The sequence below is a fragment of the Pristis pectinata genome, chromosome 7 (assembly GCF_009764475.1).
Source record: "Pristis pectinata isolate sPriPec2 chromosome 7, sPriPec2.1.pri, whole genome shotgun sequence".
Taxonomy (NCBI): Eukaryota; Metazoa; Chordata; class Chondrichthyes; order Rhinopristiformes; family Pristidae; genus Pristis; species Pristis pectinata.
In genome coordinates, this window is record NC_067411.1 from 52,689,348 (window position 1) to 52,709,684 (window position 20,337).

Here is a 20,337-nt window from a genome sequence, read left to right on the forward strand (position 1 = left end):
ACACAGAGTGGTAAGTGCCTGGAACCCACTGCCAGGGGAAGATATGATAGCAATGTTTAAGAAGCACTTATACAGACACATGAACAGACAGCCTATAGAGGGATATGGATGTTTGCAGGAAGATAGGATTAGTTTGGATTGACATCATGGTCAGTGCAGACATAGTGGGCTGAAGGGCCTGTTGTTGTTCTATACTGTTCTAACTTTTATGTATATAACACAGAGATACAGTATGGTCTGTCATTGTATGACACTGCAGTATACTGGCGGTGTGTATGATTTCTTCATTGTATGACACTCAACAATTGTGCTGGGCTGTGAGTGAAGGCATAAAAAGGAATCAGTGGAGGGGGACTGTGAGGGTTAGTGAGGGGACACTGACAAGGGTACTAGAGGGGTGAATAGGTGGAGGAGAGAGCAACAGTAAGGGGAATCAGTGAGATGGGCAGTGACTGGATGAATAAGAGGGCAGTGAGGAGAGTGATTACAGGAGTCAGAAGGCAGTGAGTAAAGAGTAGTAATTTGGTTCATGAGGGGGTAATGAATGGAGCAGCAGGAGTGAGTGGAGAAGTGAGGAGATAATGAATGGAGGACTGAATGGTTAGTGAGTGGAAGAGTGAGGAGCAGTGAATGGAGGATTGGGAGGCACTGGATGACCAGTGATAGGAGTAGTGAGCAGCAATGAGAGGGCATTAATAAAGGAAGTGTTAAGGTTCTAGATGGGGTGGAATTTACTCGGTGTGCTCAGGAAAGTTTCCTTGGGTAGTATATAGAGGGCCCTACCAGGGAGGGGTCAAAGCTTGATCTACTTCTGGGAAATGAGGAAGGGCAGGTAGGGGAGCACTTTGGGACCAGTGACCATAGTTCTGTCAATTTTAAAATAGTTATGGGAAGAGACAGAACTGGTCTGCAGGTTTGAGTTCTGAATTGGGATAAGGTGAATTTTGACTGTATAAAGATAGGAGCCTGCAAAAGTTGATTGGGCTAGGTTGTTTGCGGGAACTTTTTTTTAAAAAATGAGATAGTAAGAGTTTCAAGGACTACACGTTTCCTTTGAAGTAAAAGGCAAAGCAGCTGGGAGTTGGGTACCCTGGGTGTCAAGGGATATTATAACTCTGGTCAAGAGAAAAGAGGAGGCTTGGGTCAGATACAGGCACTGGATCAATTGGTAGAGTGATCATGAGACAAAACTTCCAGGAATAATTTAGTTTAAATTCACAATACTGGTTCTGAATTTGCACTGAGATAAAGGTAAAGAGGGTAGACTAGCTACAAGTGGTGACCACTGGCGCAGCTGGTAGAGCTGTTGTCTCAGCTCCAGCAACCCAGATTGGATTCTGATCTCTAGTGTTGTGTGGAGTTTGCACATTCTCCTTGTGACTGCGTGGGTTTCCTCTGAATGCTCTGGCTTCCTCCTACATCCCAAAAAGGTGTGGATTGGTACTTTAATTGGCCTCTGTAAATGGCCCCCGGTGAGTGGTAGAATCTGGGGAGTGTTGTAGCTGCTGGGAATGTGGAGAGAATAAAATGGGTTAGTGTAAAATTGTGTTGGTTGCCATGGCACGTTTCCTTGCTGCATATGACTCTAAAGAATAAGACCGACGCAGTCCTAAAATTAAATTAAAATCAGATTAAACTAGAGGATTAAAATTGTCTTCTGAGTAGTACCAACAGTTTATAATGTGAAAGACTGAGAAACAGGAGCTAAGATGTTACTACTGCTGAGTACATGATCAGAAGGAATGTTAGGATTGGCTGCATTCTATGAATGTATAAATTATTAATAGTTACAGAACCAAGGCTGGGAGTCCAGTGACATATCACAGATGCTTAATTGAATGAAGAAAAGGGCCCAGTCTACTATCCCTCTGCTCCAATAAAAGCAAGAAGTCCTACCTTTCATTCGTTTAATGGCAGCATTCATCTTGTGCCCATTTTTTTTAATTCGAGCCTTCAAGACCTGTCCAAAATTCCCTTCGCCAATAATGTCTTCAAATTTGATGTCATCCCACTGAAGGACAGGATAGACGATTGGCATTCTCAGCTGAGGTTTCGTTTTCCTGGAGAGTGTGAGGGTCCCTGAATTAAACTGAATAATCGGCTCTTCTCGCTTTAAAGGCAAGGAAAGGGCAGATTAGGGGACAACCTGCTGAAAAACAAAGCTTGAAGCCAAACAGCTGAGGTCCCAGTACAGATCCCTATGAAACACCACTAGTCATGGACCTCCAGCCATAACCCATCGACCATTACTATCTGCCTTCTGTGGACGATTCTGAATTCAATCTGTGGATCCCGTGCATCATAATCTTCCTGATCAACCCACCATGAAGGACCTTGTCAAATGTCTTATTAATGTCCATGTAGACAACATCCACTGATCTCCTCTCATCAATTACCTTGGTTGCCTTCTCAAAAAAACTCAGTCAAGTTTGTAAGACTTGACTTTCCCCACATTCTGACTGTCCATGCTCAGAACAAAGAATGGTACACCACAGGAACAGGCCCTTCAGCTCACAATGTTGTGCCAAACTAATTAAACTACTAATTAAATGCCTAACTAAATTAATCCCCTCTGTCTACATAATGTCCATATCTCTCTATTCTCTGCACATACATGTATCTGTCAAAGAGCCTCTTAAATGCCTCTATCGTATTTGCCTCCACGACCACACCTGACAGCATATTTCAGGCACCCACCGCTCTCTGCGTAAACAAAAAAAAACTTGCCCTGCTCATCTCCTCTGAACTTACCGGCTCTCACCTTAAATGCATTGACCTCTTGTATTAGATATTTCGAGCCTGGGGAAAACATACCAGCTGTCTACTCTATCTACGCCACGCATAATCTTAGTAACCCCTATCAGGTCTTCCCTCAGCCTCCGCCGCTCCAGAGAAAACAACTCAAGTTTGTCTAACCTCTCCTTATAGCACAGGTCCTTTAATCCAGGCAGCATCCTGGAAAACCTCTTCTGCACCCTCTCCAAAGCCTCCACATCCTTCCGATAATGGGATGACCAAAATTGAATGCAATACTCCAGATGCAGCATAACAAAAATTTTATAAAGCTGCAATGTAACTTCCTGACTCTTGAACTCAATGCCTCGACTAATAAAGGCAAGCGCGCTATATGCCTTCTTTACCACCCTATCAACCTGTGGAGCCACTTTCAGGGAGCTATAGCCTTGGACCCCAAGATCCCTCTGTACATCAACGCTGTTATGGGTCCTGCCATTAACAGTGTACTGTCCCTTTACATTTGATCTCCCAAAGTGCAACAGCTCATATTTGGCCAAATTAACCTCAATCTGCCATTTCTCCACCCATATCTACAACTGATCTATATCTGGCTGTATACTTTGGCAATTGTCTACACTATCCACAACACCACCAATCTTTGTATCGTCTGTGAATTTACTAACCCACCCATCTATATTTTCATCCAGGTCATTTACATATATCCCAGTATGGATCCCTGCGGAACACCACTAGTCACAGACCTCCAGCCAGAATAAGTCTTATTGACCACTACCCTCTGTCTTCTATGGGCAAGCCAATTCTGAATCCAAACGGCCATGTCACCATCCTCCACGTCCTTTCCTTGGTAAATAGTGATGAAAAGTACTCATTTAGGTCCTCGCCCACATCCTCCGCCTCCAAGCACATATCTTTATCCTTGAGTGGTCCTACCCTCTCCCAATATATCTTCTTGCTTTTGATGTACGTATGGAATGCCTCTTTTCATGGCTCCTCCTGGCTCTCCTAATTCCCTTCTTGAGTTCTTTTCTAGCTTTTTTATAATCCTCAAGGCCTCCATTTAATTTTAGCTTCCTAAACCTATCAGTTGTTTCCTAGCCCATATTCTTCCAAACATGAATAAATCCTATCCCTAAGAATTCTCTGCAATAGCTTCCCTACCACTGATTTGAGACTCACTGGCTGATAATTTCCTGGATTATTCCCATTTCCCTTATTAAACGAAGGAACAACATTGGCTGGTCTCCAGTCCTCCAGGACATCACATGTGGCTAGAGAGAATAGAATTCTCATCAAAGCCCCATCAATCTCCTCTTTTGCCTCTCTCAATAACCTTGGATAGATCCCAGTAGGCCCTGTGGATTTATTCCCCTTAATACTCTTCAAGAGATCCAACACCATCTCTTTCTTGATCTCCGTTGCTTGTGATGGATATAAATTACTTGGACAAAAACGTAGATGAATTGGTTAACAAGTTTGCAGATGACACAGAAATTGATGGAGTTTATAAAATTTTGAGAGGCATAGATAGGGTAGACAGCTAGAATATTTCCCCTAGGGTAGAAATGTTGAATACTAGAGAGCATAGCTTTAAGGTGAAAGGGGGAAAGTTTAAAGGTGATGAGCGGGACAATTTTTTTTCACAGAGTGGTGGGTGCCTGGAACGGGCTGCCAGGGGGAGTGGTGGAAGTAAATACGACAGTGGCATTTAAGAGGCTGTTAGACACATGAATATGCAGGGAATATGGATCATGTGTAAGAAGGGATTAATTTAATTTGGCATCATGTTTGGCACATCATCATGGGCCGAAGGGCCTATTCCTGCACAGTTGTTCTATGTTCTATGTATTGTTATAACCTGATACAACCTTTGGTACAGCTGTGGAGAGGAATAGTGAGGGTAGTGGTAAGATGGAGCAATGGGAGGAAAACCTCCATCTTTCCTTGCTACCAGATACCACCTAGATTTCCAATGATGTCAAGAGCACTTCACACAAAGGGGAGTGAAATTCTGGAAAACTTTCTACCAAAAAGCTGCTGATCCTAATTGAAAATTGACATATTATTCACATGAGGATTAATCAGAAATAGCTTGGCTTTGTTAGGGGTAGATACCTAAACAAGCCTGTGACCAGTGGCATACCAGTGGTGCTGGGGCACTTCCTGCTTATTATATACATTAATGATGCCGATGAAAATGTAGGAGAAATAATTAGTAAGTTAGCAGATGACAAAAAAATAGTGGAGCTGTTGATAGTGAGGAGAGTAATCAGGCTACAGTATGAAAATAATAAGTTGGTAAGATTTGGTAAGATGGACAGAGCACTGGCAAATGGATTTTAATCCTACAAATGAGAGGTAATTTATTTTTAGAGGACTTATGTCTAGGTTATATCCAATAAATAGTAAAGCTCTAGGGACTATATGGTCCTTTTTCCTTCCAACAAACTAGAGGAACAGCACCTCATATTCCGCCTGTATAGTCTACAAGCTGGTGGCATGAACATTCACTGATTTCGGGTAAACTACTCCCCCTCTCTCCTTTTTCTCTCTTCTCTTAATCCATCATGTTCCCTCTACACCCACCCCAGCTCCTTATCACTCTGTCTCTTTCCCCTCCTCTCCCCTCCTCCACCCACTTCATCTGCCATCATCCACACATTCCTTCCACTGGGTCCTCTCCCCCTATTGTTCTCATTTCCCCACTCTACCTTCCTCATTTCCCCACTCTACCTTCCTCATTTCATGTTTCTTTCCTATCAGATTCTATCATCTTTGTTGCCTCAACCTATTAGCCTCTGCCTCTGTCACTATTTCCATGGATTAGTGTAGGCAAAGGATATGAATGGTAAAACTTTATGAAACATTGGTTAGGTCACAGCTAGAGTATGTGTGCAGTTGTGGTCACCACATGTAGGAAGGACATGACTGCCCTGGAGAGGGTATGGAAAAAAAATTCATCTGGATGTTCCCTGGAATGGAACATTTCAATTATGAGGAGAGACTGGACCAATAGTGTTTGCTTCCCCTGGAACGAAGGAGGCTGATGGGGGTGATCTGATGGAGGTATACAAAATTATGCTGGGCATAGATGGGGTAGATAGAAACTCTTCCTCACAGTGTAGATGTCTAAATAGCTTTACGGCAAGGGATAGGAGGAGTAGAAGGGATTTAAGGAAGAACTTGTTTTATACCCACAGGATAGTTGGAATCTAGAAAGCACTGTCTGTGTGGGTGATAGAACTAGGTACTCTCATAACATTGAAAAAGTATTTAAACGAGCACTTGAATCACCAAAACACAGAAAGCTATGCACCACTGGAAAATGGGATTGGTATGGAAGAGTAGTTCAGGGTGGCAGGGTCATAGTAGTCCATGGGGCTTGCTTCTGTGTCATATGACTATATAGCAAACTTCATTTCAGAGGGGCGGCATGGTAGCGTAGCGGTTAGCGTGATGCTATTACAGCACCAGTGATTGGGGTTCGATTCCCGTCCCTGTCTGTAAGGAGTTTGTACGTTCTCCCCATGTCTGCATGGGTTTCCACTGGGTGCTCCAGTTTCCTCCCACATTCCAAAGACGTACGGGTAGGTTAATTTGGGGTTTAAAAATGGGCAGCACGGACTCGTTGGGCTGGAAGGGCCTGTTACCACACTGTAAGTAAAACTTTAAAAAAAAATTTTAATTTCATTTAAATTTAATACTTAATCAACAAACAAAACATCTCTTTACACTAGTACTATATTCTTGAACCTTGGGATTATTACTGATATCTTGAACCTATGATTATTACATATCATAGTATTATTGGGAGAATGTTATCAATATCCCTTTGTAGTTGTACCCTAGCACAGAATCTCAAAAAAAATTAAAGCATAGAAAGAGGACATTCAGCTCATCAAATTCATATAGACTCTAAGTAAGAACAATTCAGGTAATCCCTCCTTGACCTTCTCCCCACAGCCCTGCAAATTATTTCAATTCAATTACTTCTCCAGATGCACCATGGAAAGCATGCTATCCAGATGAATTATTGCTTGGTACGGCAACTGCTCTGCCTGAATCCGCAAGAAACTGCAGAGAGTTGTGGGCACAGCTCAGCCCATCACGGAAACCAGCCTTCCCTCGGCTCAAAGACAGTTTGTATCCCACTGTTATAAGACTATTGAATGGTCCCGTAGACCAACAAGATGGACTCTTGACCTCACGATCTACCTCGTTATGGCCTTGCCCTTATTGTCTACCTGCACTGCACTTTCTCTGCAACGATAACACTTTATTCTGTATTCTGTTATTGTTTTCCCTTGTACTACCTCAATGCACAGTTGTGATGAAATTATCTGTATGGAAGGCATGTAAAACAAAGTTTTTAACTGTATCTCGGTACATCTGACAATAATAAACCAATTTACCAAATCATTTATATATATTATAAACAGCAAGGGTCCCAACAACAATCCTTGTGGGACACCACTGGTCACAGGCTTCCAATTACAAAAGCAGCCCTCTACCACCTCCCATTGCCAAGCCAATTTTCAATCCAATTTGCCAATTTGTCATGGATCCCACAGGCCCTTACCTTTTGGATCAGTCTCCCATGTGTGACCTTGTTGAAGGCCTCACTGAAGTCCATGTAAACCATAACTACTGCACTGTCCTTGTCAACATACTTCATTACCTCCTCCAAAAATTCACCAGATAGGACAGACAGGATCAGCCCTTGACAAAACTGTGCTGGCTATCTCTGATCAGTCCCTGCCTTTCCACATATTTTTTTTCCAATAACATCCCTACTACTGACGTTGGGCTCACAGGTCTGTAACTGTCCGGGTTCTCCCTGTTGCCCAACTTAAGTCATCTTGTCCAGAAACGATTAAAAAATCTCAGCCAGAGCTGCAGAAATCTCTTTCCTTGCCTCCCACAGAAGCCTGTGATAAATTCTATCCAGCCCTCATGATTTATCCACCTTTAAACCCACTAAGGCATTGATACCTCCACTTTATAAATAAAGACTAATGCACTAAAATTTCACCTATATGGACCAACTATAAAGTCCATTTCCTTTTTGAATACCAATGAAAAATTTTCATTTAGGACTACTCCCATACTTTCTGGCTCCATGCACAGATGGCATTTTTGTCCCCAGTGGGTCCTACTCTTTCCCTTGTTACCTTAAAATACTTCTGAAACGTGTTCAGATTTACCTTAATCCTGTCTGCCAGTGATATTTTGTGATCTCTCTTTGCTTCCTTATTTCCTTGTTAAGCATCATCCTGCACTTTTTCTACTCTTGACAGGCCTTCCCCTTGGTTAGTTCCCTGTGTCTGCTATATGCTTCCATTTTTTCATCCAATCCTCAATATCCCTCGACATCCAGGGCTCCCTGCATGTTACCCTTGGATTTCAACCTAACAGGAACACGTTGGCCCTGAATTCTTGCTATTTCTCCTTTGAATGCTTCCCACTGTGCAGATATAGATTTACCTGCAAGTAGGTGCTCCAGGTGTAACTTTGCCAGCTCCTGTCTCATATTAATGAAATTGGCTTTGCCCCAATTCGAGACCTTTTTCCTGGTCTGTCTCATCTTTTTCCATAACCGCTTTGAAATATAAGGAGTTATGGTCACTACCTCCACCTGACCAGCTACATTCCCCAAAACATCCAGTAATACTCCTTCTCTCATTGGTCTATATATTGTGTCAAAAAGCTCTTGCAGATATAGCAAAATTTTACCTCCCCTGAACCACTTACACTAAGGCGTTTAGAAAATAGTACATTACAGCACTGGACAGGCCATTTAGTCCACGAAACTGTGCCGATCTTGATGTCGATTTATACTAAATGTCCTCCTCCTGTGTGTCATCCATATCCCCCCATTCCCTTCATATTCGTGTGTCTATCTAAAAGCCTCTTAATCTCCACCAAACTGCCTGCTTCCACTACTACTCCGGTAACCCATTCCAGGCACCTACCACTCTCTGCGTAAAAACCTGCCCCCCTCTAACCTTAAAAGCATGTCCTCTGGTGTTTGGCATTGCTACCCAAGGGAACAGATTCTGACTGTCTACCCTATCTATGCCTTTCATAACTTTAAAAATCTCTGTCTCCCTTCAGCCAACCTTTCCTTATAGCTCATACCCTCTAATCCAAGCAGCATCCTGGTAAACCTCTTCTGCACCTTTTCCACAGCCTCCACATCCTTCCTAAAATGGGGCAACCAGAACTGCACAATGTACTCCAAGTGTCGTCTGACTAAAGTTTTATACAGCTGCAGCAAGACTTCCTTACTCTTATACTCAACACACCTACCAAAGAAGCAAGCATTCCAATACGCTTTCTTTGTCACCTTATCCAGTGAGCTATGGACCTGGACCCCAAGATCCCTCCATACTTCAATGCTAATAAGGGGCCTACCATTAACTGTATACTCTCTCCTTTCATTTGACCTCCCAAAGTGCAACACCTCACACTTGCCCGGATTAAACTCCATCTGCAACTTCCGCTGTATCCCGCTGTATTCTTTGATAGTCCTTTACACTGTCCACAACTCCACCAATCTTGGTGTCATCTGCAAACTTGCTAATCCACTCATCTACATTTTTATCCAAGTCATTGATATACATTGTATCACAAACAACAGCGGTCCCAGCACTGATTCTTGCAGAACATCACTGGTCACGGATCTCCAGCCAGAATAACAGCCTTCCACACGTATTCTCTGTCTTTTATGGGCAAGCCAGTTCTGAATCCAAACTTGCAATTCTCCTGGATCTCATGCATCTTTATCTTCTGAATCAACCTACCCATGAAGGACCTTATCAAATGCCTTACTAAAGTCCATGTAGATAACGTCTACTGCCTTACCCTCATCAAGCACCTTTGTCACTTCCTCAAAAAACTCAATCAAATTTGTAAGGCATGACCTGTCCCTAAGCAGGTCATGCCTTTCCAAATGTGCATAAATCCTATCTCTCGGTATCCTCTCCAATAGCTTCCCTACCACTGATGTGAGACTCACTGGCCTATAATTACCTGGATTATCTCTATTTCCCTTCTTGAACAAAGGCATGACATTTGCTACTCTCCAGTCCTCCAGGACCTCACCTGTTGCTAGTGAGGACACAAAGATCCTTGTCAAAGCCCCAGCAATCTCCTCACTTGCTTCTTTCAATATTCTGGGATATATGCCATCAGGCCCTGGGGACTTATCCACCTTGAAAGACCCAGCACTACCTCCTCTTTAATCTCAAAATATCCCAGCACATTAGCTTGCCCCTCTCTGTTTTAACTACCCTCCAATTCCTTCTCCTCCATAAATACTGACACAAATTGCTCATTTAGTACCTCAGCCATGTGGTCTGACTCCAAGCACAAATTCCCTCCTTTATCCTTGAGTGGACCTATCCTCTCCTTAGTTATCCTCTTTTTCTTAATAAAAGTATAGAATTAGAACATAGAACATAACAGCATAGTACAGGCCCTTCAGCCCACAATGTTGTGCCGACATTTTATCCTGCTCTATGATCAATCTAACCCTTCCCTCCCACATAGCCCTCCATTATTCTACCATTCACGTGCCTATCTAAGAGTCTCTTAAATGTCCCTAATGTATCTGCCTCCACCACCTCTGCAGGCAGTGCATTCCATACACCTACCATTCTCTGTGTTTAAAAAAAAACTTACCTCTGACATCCCTCCATACCTTCCTCCAATCACCTTAAAATTATGCCCCCTTGTGTTAGCCATTTTTGCTTTGGGAAAAAGTCTCTGAGTGTCCACTCAATCTGTGCCTCTTATCATCTTGTATACCTCTATCAAGTCACCTCTCATCCTCCTTCTCTCCAAAAAGAAAAGCCCTAGCTCACTCAACCTATCCTCATAAGACATGCTCTCCAATCCAGAGAGCATCCTGGTAAATCTCCTCTGCACCCTCTCTGAAGCTTCCACATCCTTCCTATAATGAGGTGACCAATACTGAACACAATACTCTGGTCTGACCAAAGTGTGGTCTGACCAGAGTTCTATAGAGCTGCAACATTACCTCGCATCTCTTGAACTCAATACCATGGCTAATGAAGGCCAACACACCATACGCCTTTTTAACAACCATATCAACCTGCACAGCAACTTTGAGGGATCTATGGGTGTGGACCCCAAGATCCCTCTGTTCGTCCACACTGCTAAGAGTCCTGCCATTAACCTTGTATTCTGCCTTCAAATTCAATCTTCCAAAGTGTTCCAAAGTGTATCACTTCACACTTTACCTGGTTCCACAATTCCTTGGGATTATCCTTGATCCTGCTCACCAAGGACGGCCCCTTTTGGCTTTCCTAATTGCCTGCTTGAGCACTTTCCTGCTATCTTTATAATCCACAAGGGCCCGGTCTGATTTTAGCTTCCTAAACCCTACATATACTTCCTTTTCTTTCCTGACTAAATTTAGGGCCTCTTGGGTCATCCAAGGCACCCCAACCTTACCATCATGCTGCCTGGATTGGAGAGCATGTCTTATGAGGATAGGTTGAGCAAGCTGGGGCTTTTCTCTTTGGAGCAAAGGAGGATGAGAAGTGACTTGATAGAGGTATACAAGATAAGAGGCACAGATCAAGTGGACAGTCAGAGACTTTTATCCAGGGCAAAAATGGCTCACATGAGGGGGCATAATTTTAAGGTGATTGGAGGAAGGTATAGGGGGGATGTACGAGACAAGTATTTTACACAGAGAGTAGTGGGTGTGTGGAATGCACTGCCGGCAGAGATGGTGGAAGCAGATACGTTAGGGACATTTAAGAAATTCTTAAGCATATGAATGATAGAGAAGTGGAGGGCTATGTGGGAGGGAAGGATTAGAAAGATCTCAGAGAAGGATAAAATGTGGGCTGAAGGGCCTGTACTGTGCTGTTATGTTCTATGTTCTATCTTTGTCCTTAATCCTTACTGGAACATGCCGATCCTGAGCATGGCTCAGCTGGTCTTTAAACAACTCCCACATGTCAGACGTGGATTTGTCTGACAGCAGCTGCTCCCAATCAATGCCACTTAGCTCCTGTCTTATGTCATAATTTGCTCTCCCCCAATTTAGTACCTTCCTGCAAGATCCAATTTTATCCTTATAACTATCTTAAAACATAATGAGTTGTGGTCACTATTCCCAAAATGTTCACCCACTATCAGGTCTGTCACCTGGCCTGGCTCACTTCCCAGAACCAGGTCCAGTATGTTCTCTCCTCTAATTGGACTCTCCACATACTGTTTCAAGAACCCCTCTTGGATACACTGAAGAAATCCCACCCCATCTAAGCTTCTTGTATTAAGAAAGTTCCAATCAATACTGGGGAAGTTAAAGTCCCCCACTATGACAACCCAGACGTTTCTGCATCTTTCCATAATCTGTCCTCATATCTGTTCCTCCACCTCTCAGTGGCTATTGGGAGGTCTATGGTATAATCCCATAGGTGTAGTTGCACCCATCCTAATTCTGAGCTCCACCCAAATTGCCTCTGTGGATGAGCTCTCCAGTATGTCCTCTGAGCACTGCCGTGACATTCTCCCTTATCAGTACTGCAACCCCTCCACCTCTTTTATCCCCCTCTCTATCAATGAAATGCAGGAACGTTGAGCTGCCAGTCCGTCCCTCATGCAACCAAGTCTCTGTAATGGCAACAGCATCATAATTCCACGCACTGATCCAAGTTGAAATGACTTCATCCTCCTTACCCATAAATGCTCCTCGTGTTGAAATAAACACACTTCATCTCATTAGTCCTACCATGTTCATTAGCCTGTCCCTTGCTGTCCTTCCTTTCAGTCTTATTTGTCGTAACATCTTTCCTGCCCTCAACCCTGCTGCCTGTTGCCCTGCTGCTGTGGTTCCCATCTTCCTGCCACTCTAGTTTAGGAGCATTAGCAAACTACCCGGCAAGGATATTGGTTCCCTTCCAGTTCAGATGTCTTGTTTGTACAGGTCCCACCAGAGAGCCCAATGATCCATAAATCTGAAGCCTTCCCTCCTGCACCAGCTCCTTAGCCACGTATTGAACTGCACTACGTATCTATTTCTCACCTCACTATCACATGGCATGGGTAGTAATCCTGAGATCACAATCCTGGAAGTTCTGCTTTTTAACTTTCTTCCTAGCATCCTAAAATCACTTTGCATGATCTCATCCCTGCTCCTGCCTATGTCATCGGTACCTATATGGACCATGACCTCTGGCTGCTCACCCTCACCCCTCAGAATGTCCTGTACCCACTGAGAGACATCCTTGACCCTGGCATCAGGGAGACAACACACCATCTTGGAGTCTCGATAGCAGCCACAGAAGCGCCTATCTGCACCCCTTGCTATCGAGTCCCTGATCACTATCGCTCTGCCTGACTTCATCCTTCCCTTCTTTGCCTCAGAGCCAGGCATGGTGCCACTAACCTGGCTACTGCTGCTGGCCTCTGAAAGGTCATTTCCCCCCCGACAGTATCCCCGACTGTTAGTGAGGGAAATGGCACACGGGAACAATGCACTGTCTACTTACTCACCTTACTTCTCCTGGTGGTCACCTACTGTATCTGTCGCCTGCATGTTAGGTGTGACCACCTCACTGAAACTCTCATTTATGATATCCTCAGAATCCCAGAGGATCCTGAGTACATCCAACTCCAGCTCCAGTTCCTTCACCTGGTCTGTCATGAGCTCCAGCTGGATGCACTTCCCACATATGTAGCCATCAGGCAGGCATTCTCCATGCATTTCCAGCTAATACTTGGGAAATGGAAATCTCCTGGAACTATTACTCTATTTTTATCACATCTGTCCAATATTTGCCTGTATATCTGTTACTCAATCTCCTTTGACCATTCGGTGGTCTGTAATACTCCCCCAGCAAAGTGACAACACCCTTTTTATTCCTAATCTCTACCTGTATGACCTCATTTGAGGGGACTTCTAGGATTTCGTGCCACAATACTGAAGCAATGCATTCCTTGTTTAACAGTACAATGTCACCTGCTGCATTTCACTGTGTGTTTTGATGTACATGTGACTAATAAATAAATATTTAATATCTAATGTCTTGCTTGGGTAACTGAGTTGTGAGTCCTGCTTGTCTTTCAACCATGTCTTAGTGATGGCAACAATATTGTAATCCCACCTGTTAATTAAAGCTTTGAGCTCATCTACTTTAAGAGTTAAATTCCTTGCATAAAAATAGATGAAATTTAGCTTTGTATTCCCTCATGTCCATTTACTCACCCGTTCTGCCTACTGGACTCACTAACTTTTTCTCCTCCAGGTATCTCCTCATCTGAACATCTAGCCTGAGCCCCATTTATCTGCCCACTCAGTTTAAACCTTCCCCAATAGTACCAGCAAACCTCCCCACAGGAATGATGGTCCCTTCTTATACAGGTCCCTCTTGTACAGGTCTCACCTTCCCCAGAAATAGTTCCAATGATCTAGGAACCTAAAGCTTCCTGCACCTTCTAATTCAATACTCGCAAGCTCAGTGCACCAGAAGCAATGCAGAGATTACAACCTTTGAGTCCCACTCTTTAAATGGCTATCTAACTCCCTAAGCTCATTTTGCAGGGCCTCATCACTCTTTCTACCCATGTTGTTAGTACCAAGTTGTTCACCCACCCCTTCAAGGACACTTTGAAACGTTTTTGACCCCAGCACTGGAGAGGCAGTCTTGTTTGCAGCCACAATAATCCCCATATACCCACCTATCAATAGAATCCCCTAACATGCTTGATATCAACATGCCCTAGAATATCAGCATAACTGTCCCTGATCTTGCTATCCTTCATGTCCTTCTCCTTGATGAATACTGATGTGAAGTATTTGTTTAGTACATTGCTTGCTTCCTTTGGCTCCAGGCATAAATTCCCTCCTTTGTCCTTGAGTGGTCCTACACTCTCCCTAGTTACCTTATTGTTTATAATATGTGTAAAATGCCTATAAAATAAACAGTTGAAAGAGCAGAGTTTGATCCTCCGAACTTACCGTGCTGTTTTGAAAAGCCTGAACCATTCTCCGTTGGAAGTTGCTCCGCTTGAAGTGAAGCACAATGCAAAAGGCCAGTAGAATGGTCAGGCAGGTCATTCCCGCTGATCCCAGGATAGCATAGAGCAGCAGGTGCCCACTGTGCTGCGCAATGTGAACTGTAAAAGAGACAGCACTGGTGCTCAGATATATCTCAGCCATTTTACACTTTGTGGACAGAATTGACACAGGAGGACATGCTACCTATTGTGCATGTACCAACCAATTGCCCAGTCACACTTCTCCTCACTGACTTTCCCATACTGACCATCCCATACATACACCCCTTTCCCCAAAGTTCTGCAAGTTATTTACTTTCAGGTTCTACTTTGTTAGGAGTTTCAGGAGATTTGGTATGTCACCAAAAACCTCTGAAAAATTTCTACAGATGTACAGTGGAGATCATTCTGCTTGGTTGCTGGTATGGAGGCTCCAATGCACAGGATCGCAAGAGGCTGCAGAGGGTTGTAGACTCACCCAGCTCCATCATGGGCACAACCCTTCCCACCATCAAGGACATCTTCAAGAGGTGGTGCCTCAAGAAGGCAGCATCCATGACTAAGGAGCATCACCATCCGGGACATGCCCTCTTCTCATTGGGGATGAGGTACAGGAGCCTGAAGTCCCACACTCAATGATTTAGGAACAGTTTCTTCCCCTCTGCCATCAGATTTCTGAACGGTCCATGAACCCATGAACACTACCTCATTATTCCTTTTTTTTTGCACTATTTATTTATTTTGTAATATATAGCAATTTTTATGTCTTTGCACTGTGCTGCTGCAAAACAACACATTTCACGTCATATAAGTCAGTGATAATAAATCTGATTCTGAGTATTTATTCAATTCCCTTCTAAATTCCTATCGAGTCTGCTTTCATCTTTCAGGCAGCACATTCCAGATCACAGTAATTTGCTGGGCAAAAGTCTAGTATCTCTCTTACCAATAACTTTCAACCTGTATCTGGTTACCCACTGCCACTAGAAACATTTTCACTACATACTGTAGAACATGGAACAGTACAGCACAGGAACAGGACCTTTGGCCCATGATATCTGTGCTGACCATGATGCCAAATTAAACTAAGGCCATCTGCCTGCACGTGATCCCATCCCTCCACTCCCTGCATGTTCATGTGCCTGTCTAAATGCCTGTGAAATACCACTACACATCACCCCTGCCCCCCCCCCTCCGCGGCAGCTCGTTTCAGGCACCTCCCCCTCTCTGTATAAAATCTTACCCCACACATCTCCTGAAAGCAGTCCCCTCTCACTGTAAAGCTATGTTCTTTAATATTTGGCATTTTCACACTGGGAAAAAGACTCTCATAATTTTATAAACTTCTATCACATCTCCCTTCAGCCTCCAAACCTCCAGACAACATTATCCAAGTTTGTCAACCTCTGCTTATAGCTAATACTTTCTAATCCAAACAGTACCCTCCTATACCCTTCACATCTTTCCTGTAATGGGCTGACCCAAATTGTACACAATACTCCAAATGTGGCCTAACCAAAGTTTTATTCAGCTGCAACGTCTTCCTGAGTCTTATATTCAATGCCCCCTAGTTATTATATTCAATGTCCCTTCATGACTTTGAATGCCTAGATCACTTACCTTATCTTTCTCTGTGAGGAGAACAGTTCAACTTCTTCAGCTCTCCACAGAGCTTAAATATTATTCCAGGAACTCTCCTCCGCACCCTCCTCAGGCCTTGATCTCCTTGATTTTATTATTTTATACTACATGCTGACTACTAGGAGAACAATCCCATTAGTCCCATTCTCCTCCTTATTTCCCTGAACCCTGCAGGTCATTCTCTCCCATTGTCCATCAACCTCACTTTGATGCTCTTTTTAATGAACCTTCATGAGGGTGGGGGTATCTTTACAGTGGTCAATTCATCTTCCAACCTGTCTAGGAGATGTGGGAGGAAACTAGAGTACTGGGGGGAAATCCACTTGGTCAGGAGAAGAACATAGAAACTCCACACTAACAGCACATCACGATTCAATAGATATACTGGGATCATACATTTGTAATCTGAAGACAGCAAGCATCCAATTATTAATAATATTTACACCAGTTATATAAACTACAAAATTAGAGGACAATCATATGTTTGTAACATCCTATATTGATCTGACAAAGCATTTTTTCTTTTAATCTAATGGACTAAAAATGCAAGCTAACTAATTGTTGCGGATTCTAAGCACATTATGAATTTTAAATACTAAACTCTACTGAAGACGTTCAGGTTTAAATGGATGGATCAGTAGGTAGAATCTGCCTAAGGTTTCACAGTTCCTACCAGCACCAGGAGCACTATCAGTTTAATTATCAAAGCTACATCATCACCACTGACAGTGGCTCTTACATCTGTCGCCATTCCATATAGAGGTAAAACAATATCTGCACATTACAGTGATGGTGATCAAGGATTTTTTTGGAATCATGAGTTACTTTACCTTGTGTGAAAAAAAATGCTCGAAGAACTCAGTGGGTCTGTGGAGGCAAAATGTGTAACTTGATGTTTTGGGTGAAGACCCTGCATCAGGACTAAGAGAGAAAAGGAAAGATTGCCAGTATATTGCTGTACAAGAGGGGGATGTTTGGGTAGAGGCTGGTGGGTGATAGGTGGAGCCAGATGGGGAGTGGATCATGGACAAATGGAATGGGGGGGGGATAAGGGATGGGAGGGATGAACAAAGGGAAAAGAAAATTGAGTGGCTAGATGTGTGTGTGTGGGAGGAGAGCACCATGGGTGTGGTTTACCTGAAAATGGAAAATTCAGTATTCATACCATTGGGTTAGAAACCACCCGAGTGGAATATGAGGTGTTGTCCTTCCAATTTGCATGGATGTTAGATTCATTACCTCTAATTAACTGGATTCTCCCTGTGCCCTTCTTGAATGAAGGTACTGCATTTGTTGTCTTCCAGTCGTTTAGGACCTCTTCTGTGGCCAGCAAAGATTTAAATATTTTCTCCATTGGCTCCTATAGCAGGTTCTAGGGATTTATCCATCATTCAGGCCCCTAGGGCATCTCATATATCCTCTATTCAAAGGTAATTTATTCTAAAATTCCACCATCTCCTTTCACCAAGAACAATGTCCTTCTCCACCGTGCTTGATATTGGGGGATTTATAGCTGGAGGGTGTTACAGAGAGAGATGGGTGTAGGGGCTGGAGGGGTTATAGAGAGATGGGCAGCGTTATAAGGGCTAGTTGAGATAATGCAAACAGGAACAGGTTGATATCATGGAAGGATTTAAAAAGACAAGGTTTAACATGAGGTATTTCTTAACTGGGAGTCCCCATGTAGATGAGAGAGCAGACACTGATGGAATCTGGTGAGTTTGTACATTGTCAATAGACTGGAGGGAGAACACATATGAAATTAGAGAACGATGAACACACATAGAATACTGTCCAGTCAATTCTCTCAACTGAGGTTATTCAAATTAGAGTGAGAACTCACCAACATTTGTAATAACAGATAAAACCAGTTTATGTAAATGAATTATGTAGGCTTTTAGGTTTTTTTTATGGACAGAAGATTAACTGTGATACACGTATCCCTCATATAATTACACATGACAATTACTTGGTCATAGTCACTTCAGGTAAGGAGATTGTACCTGTAGACTCCTGCAGCGTGTGCAGTTCCATTGTTGGGTTGGGTTCACTCTCCCCAATGTTGTTCTTCGCACAGAGTTCCACCAGGTAAGGTGAATTTGGCTCCAGGCCCCGCAGTTGAAACCGTGAAATGATGTTATCTTTCATTTTGATTTCTGTCTCCTGAGTGTAATCATCTGCCCCATAGATTTTGTAACGTATGATGACAGAAGATATTGAATTGCCATCTTCAATTGCCCAGGATATGAAAGCTGAGGAGTCGGAGATGTTAAAAATCTTGATGTTGGTGGGAGCAGGAGGCCGTTCTGTCAAAATCAATGGGATCTAAGTATTAATTGCACTGCAGTCAGCTTCTTAACCACCTGACTGAGGGAGCAGTGTGAAGTTCTGGGATGGACCTGATGGGCTTCCTATTTCTACATAGATGTCATATATTTTCTATTTTTTCTTTATCCAACCCACAATATCTTTTAACGGCCATGGTTTCTTGGACTGTCACCCTTACAGCAACATGTTGGTCCTGGTTCTCAACGTTTCAATAGACAATAGACAATAGGAGCAGAAGTAGACCATTCGGCCCTTTGAGTCTGCACCGCCATTTTGAGATCATGGCTGATTCTCAACAATCAATATCCTGTTCCTGCCTTGTCCCCATATCCCTTGATTCCCCTATCTATAAGAAACCTATCTAGCTCCTTCTTGAAAGTGCCCAGAGAATTGGCCTCCACTGCCCTCTGAGGCAGTGCATTCCACAAATTCACAACCCTCTGGGAGAAGAAGTTTTACCTCACCTCTGTCCTAAATGGCCTAGCCCTTATTCTTAAATCATGCCCCCTGGTCCTGGACTTCCCCAACATCTGGAACATATTTCCTGTCTCTATCTTGTCCAATCCCTTAATAATCCTGTATGTTTCAATCAGATCCCCCCTCAATCTTCTCAATTCCAGCGTGTACAATCCCAGTCTCTCCACCCTCTCAGCATAAGACAGTCCCGGCATCCCTGGAATTAACCTCATAAACCTACGCTGCACGCCCTCTATAGCCAGGATATCCTTCCTTAACCCTGGAGACCAAAACAGTACATAATACTCCAGGAGTGGTCTCACCAGGGCCCTGTACAAATGCAAAAGAATCTCTTTGCTTTTGTACTCAATTCCCCTTGTAATACAGGCCAACATTCCATTAGCCTTCATCACTGCCTGCTGCACTTGCTCATTCACTTTCAGTGACTGATGAACAAGGACTCCTAGATCCCTTTGTATTTCCCCCTTACCTAACTCCACACCATTCAGATAATAATCCGTCTTCCTGTTCCTGCTCCCAGAGTGGATAACCTCACACTTATCCACATTAAACTTCATCTGCCAAGTATCTGCCCACTTACCCAACCTATCCAAATCACCTTGAATTCTCCTAACTTCCTCTACACATGTCGCACTGCCACTCAACTTTGTATCATCAGCAAACTTGCTAATGTTATTCACAATGCCTTCATCTAAATCATCAACATAGATCGTAAACAGCTGCGGTCCCAGCTCCGAGCCCTGTGGCACCCCACTAGTCACGGCCTGCCATTCACGTCTGAATGACTCCCATTTGCTAGAGCAACGAACAGTCTGCTGGAAGAACTCATTGAGTTGTATCACATCTGCGGATGTAAAGGAATTGTTGATGTTTAAGCTGGATACATTGACAGAGAGTGGAGAGGGAAGGTAGCCAGTACTCCTTTCCCTCTACAGATGCTGCTCAACGTGCTGAATTCCTCCAACTGATTGCTTGTTGCTCCATATTCCAGCATCTGCAGTCTTTTGAGTGTTGTCAGTTGTTAGATGCAGTCTTACCTTCAAGTAGCTGCTCCCAGTTCAGCATCTTCATTTCAAGACCAACCTTATCCCTTTCCATGAC

At 43.4% G+C, this 20,337-nt stretch overlaps 1 protein-coding gene across 5 annotated transcripts in view; it reads right to left on the minus strand.

Annotated features, from left to right (window-relative positions):
- The window catches only part of tek (TEK tyrosine kinase, endothelial), a 152,192-nt gene that overhangs the window by 39,306 nt on the left and 92,549 nt on the right, over nt 1–20,337 (minus strand). For all 5 annotated transcript variants that reach the window (XM_052020713.1, XM_052020717.1, XM_052020716.1 and 2 more), the window contains 3 exons: nt 18,435–18,737; nt 14,753–14,910; nt 1,897–2,110 (listed from right to left, as the gene is read on the minus strand). In XM_052020713.1, coding sequence (XP_051876673.1) covers nt 1,897–2,110; nt 14,753–14,910; nt 18,435–18,737 — 675 coding nt within the window. The remainder of the gene's footprint in view (nt 1–1,896; nt 2,111–14,752; nt 14,911–18,434; nt 18,738–20,337) is intronic.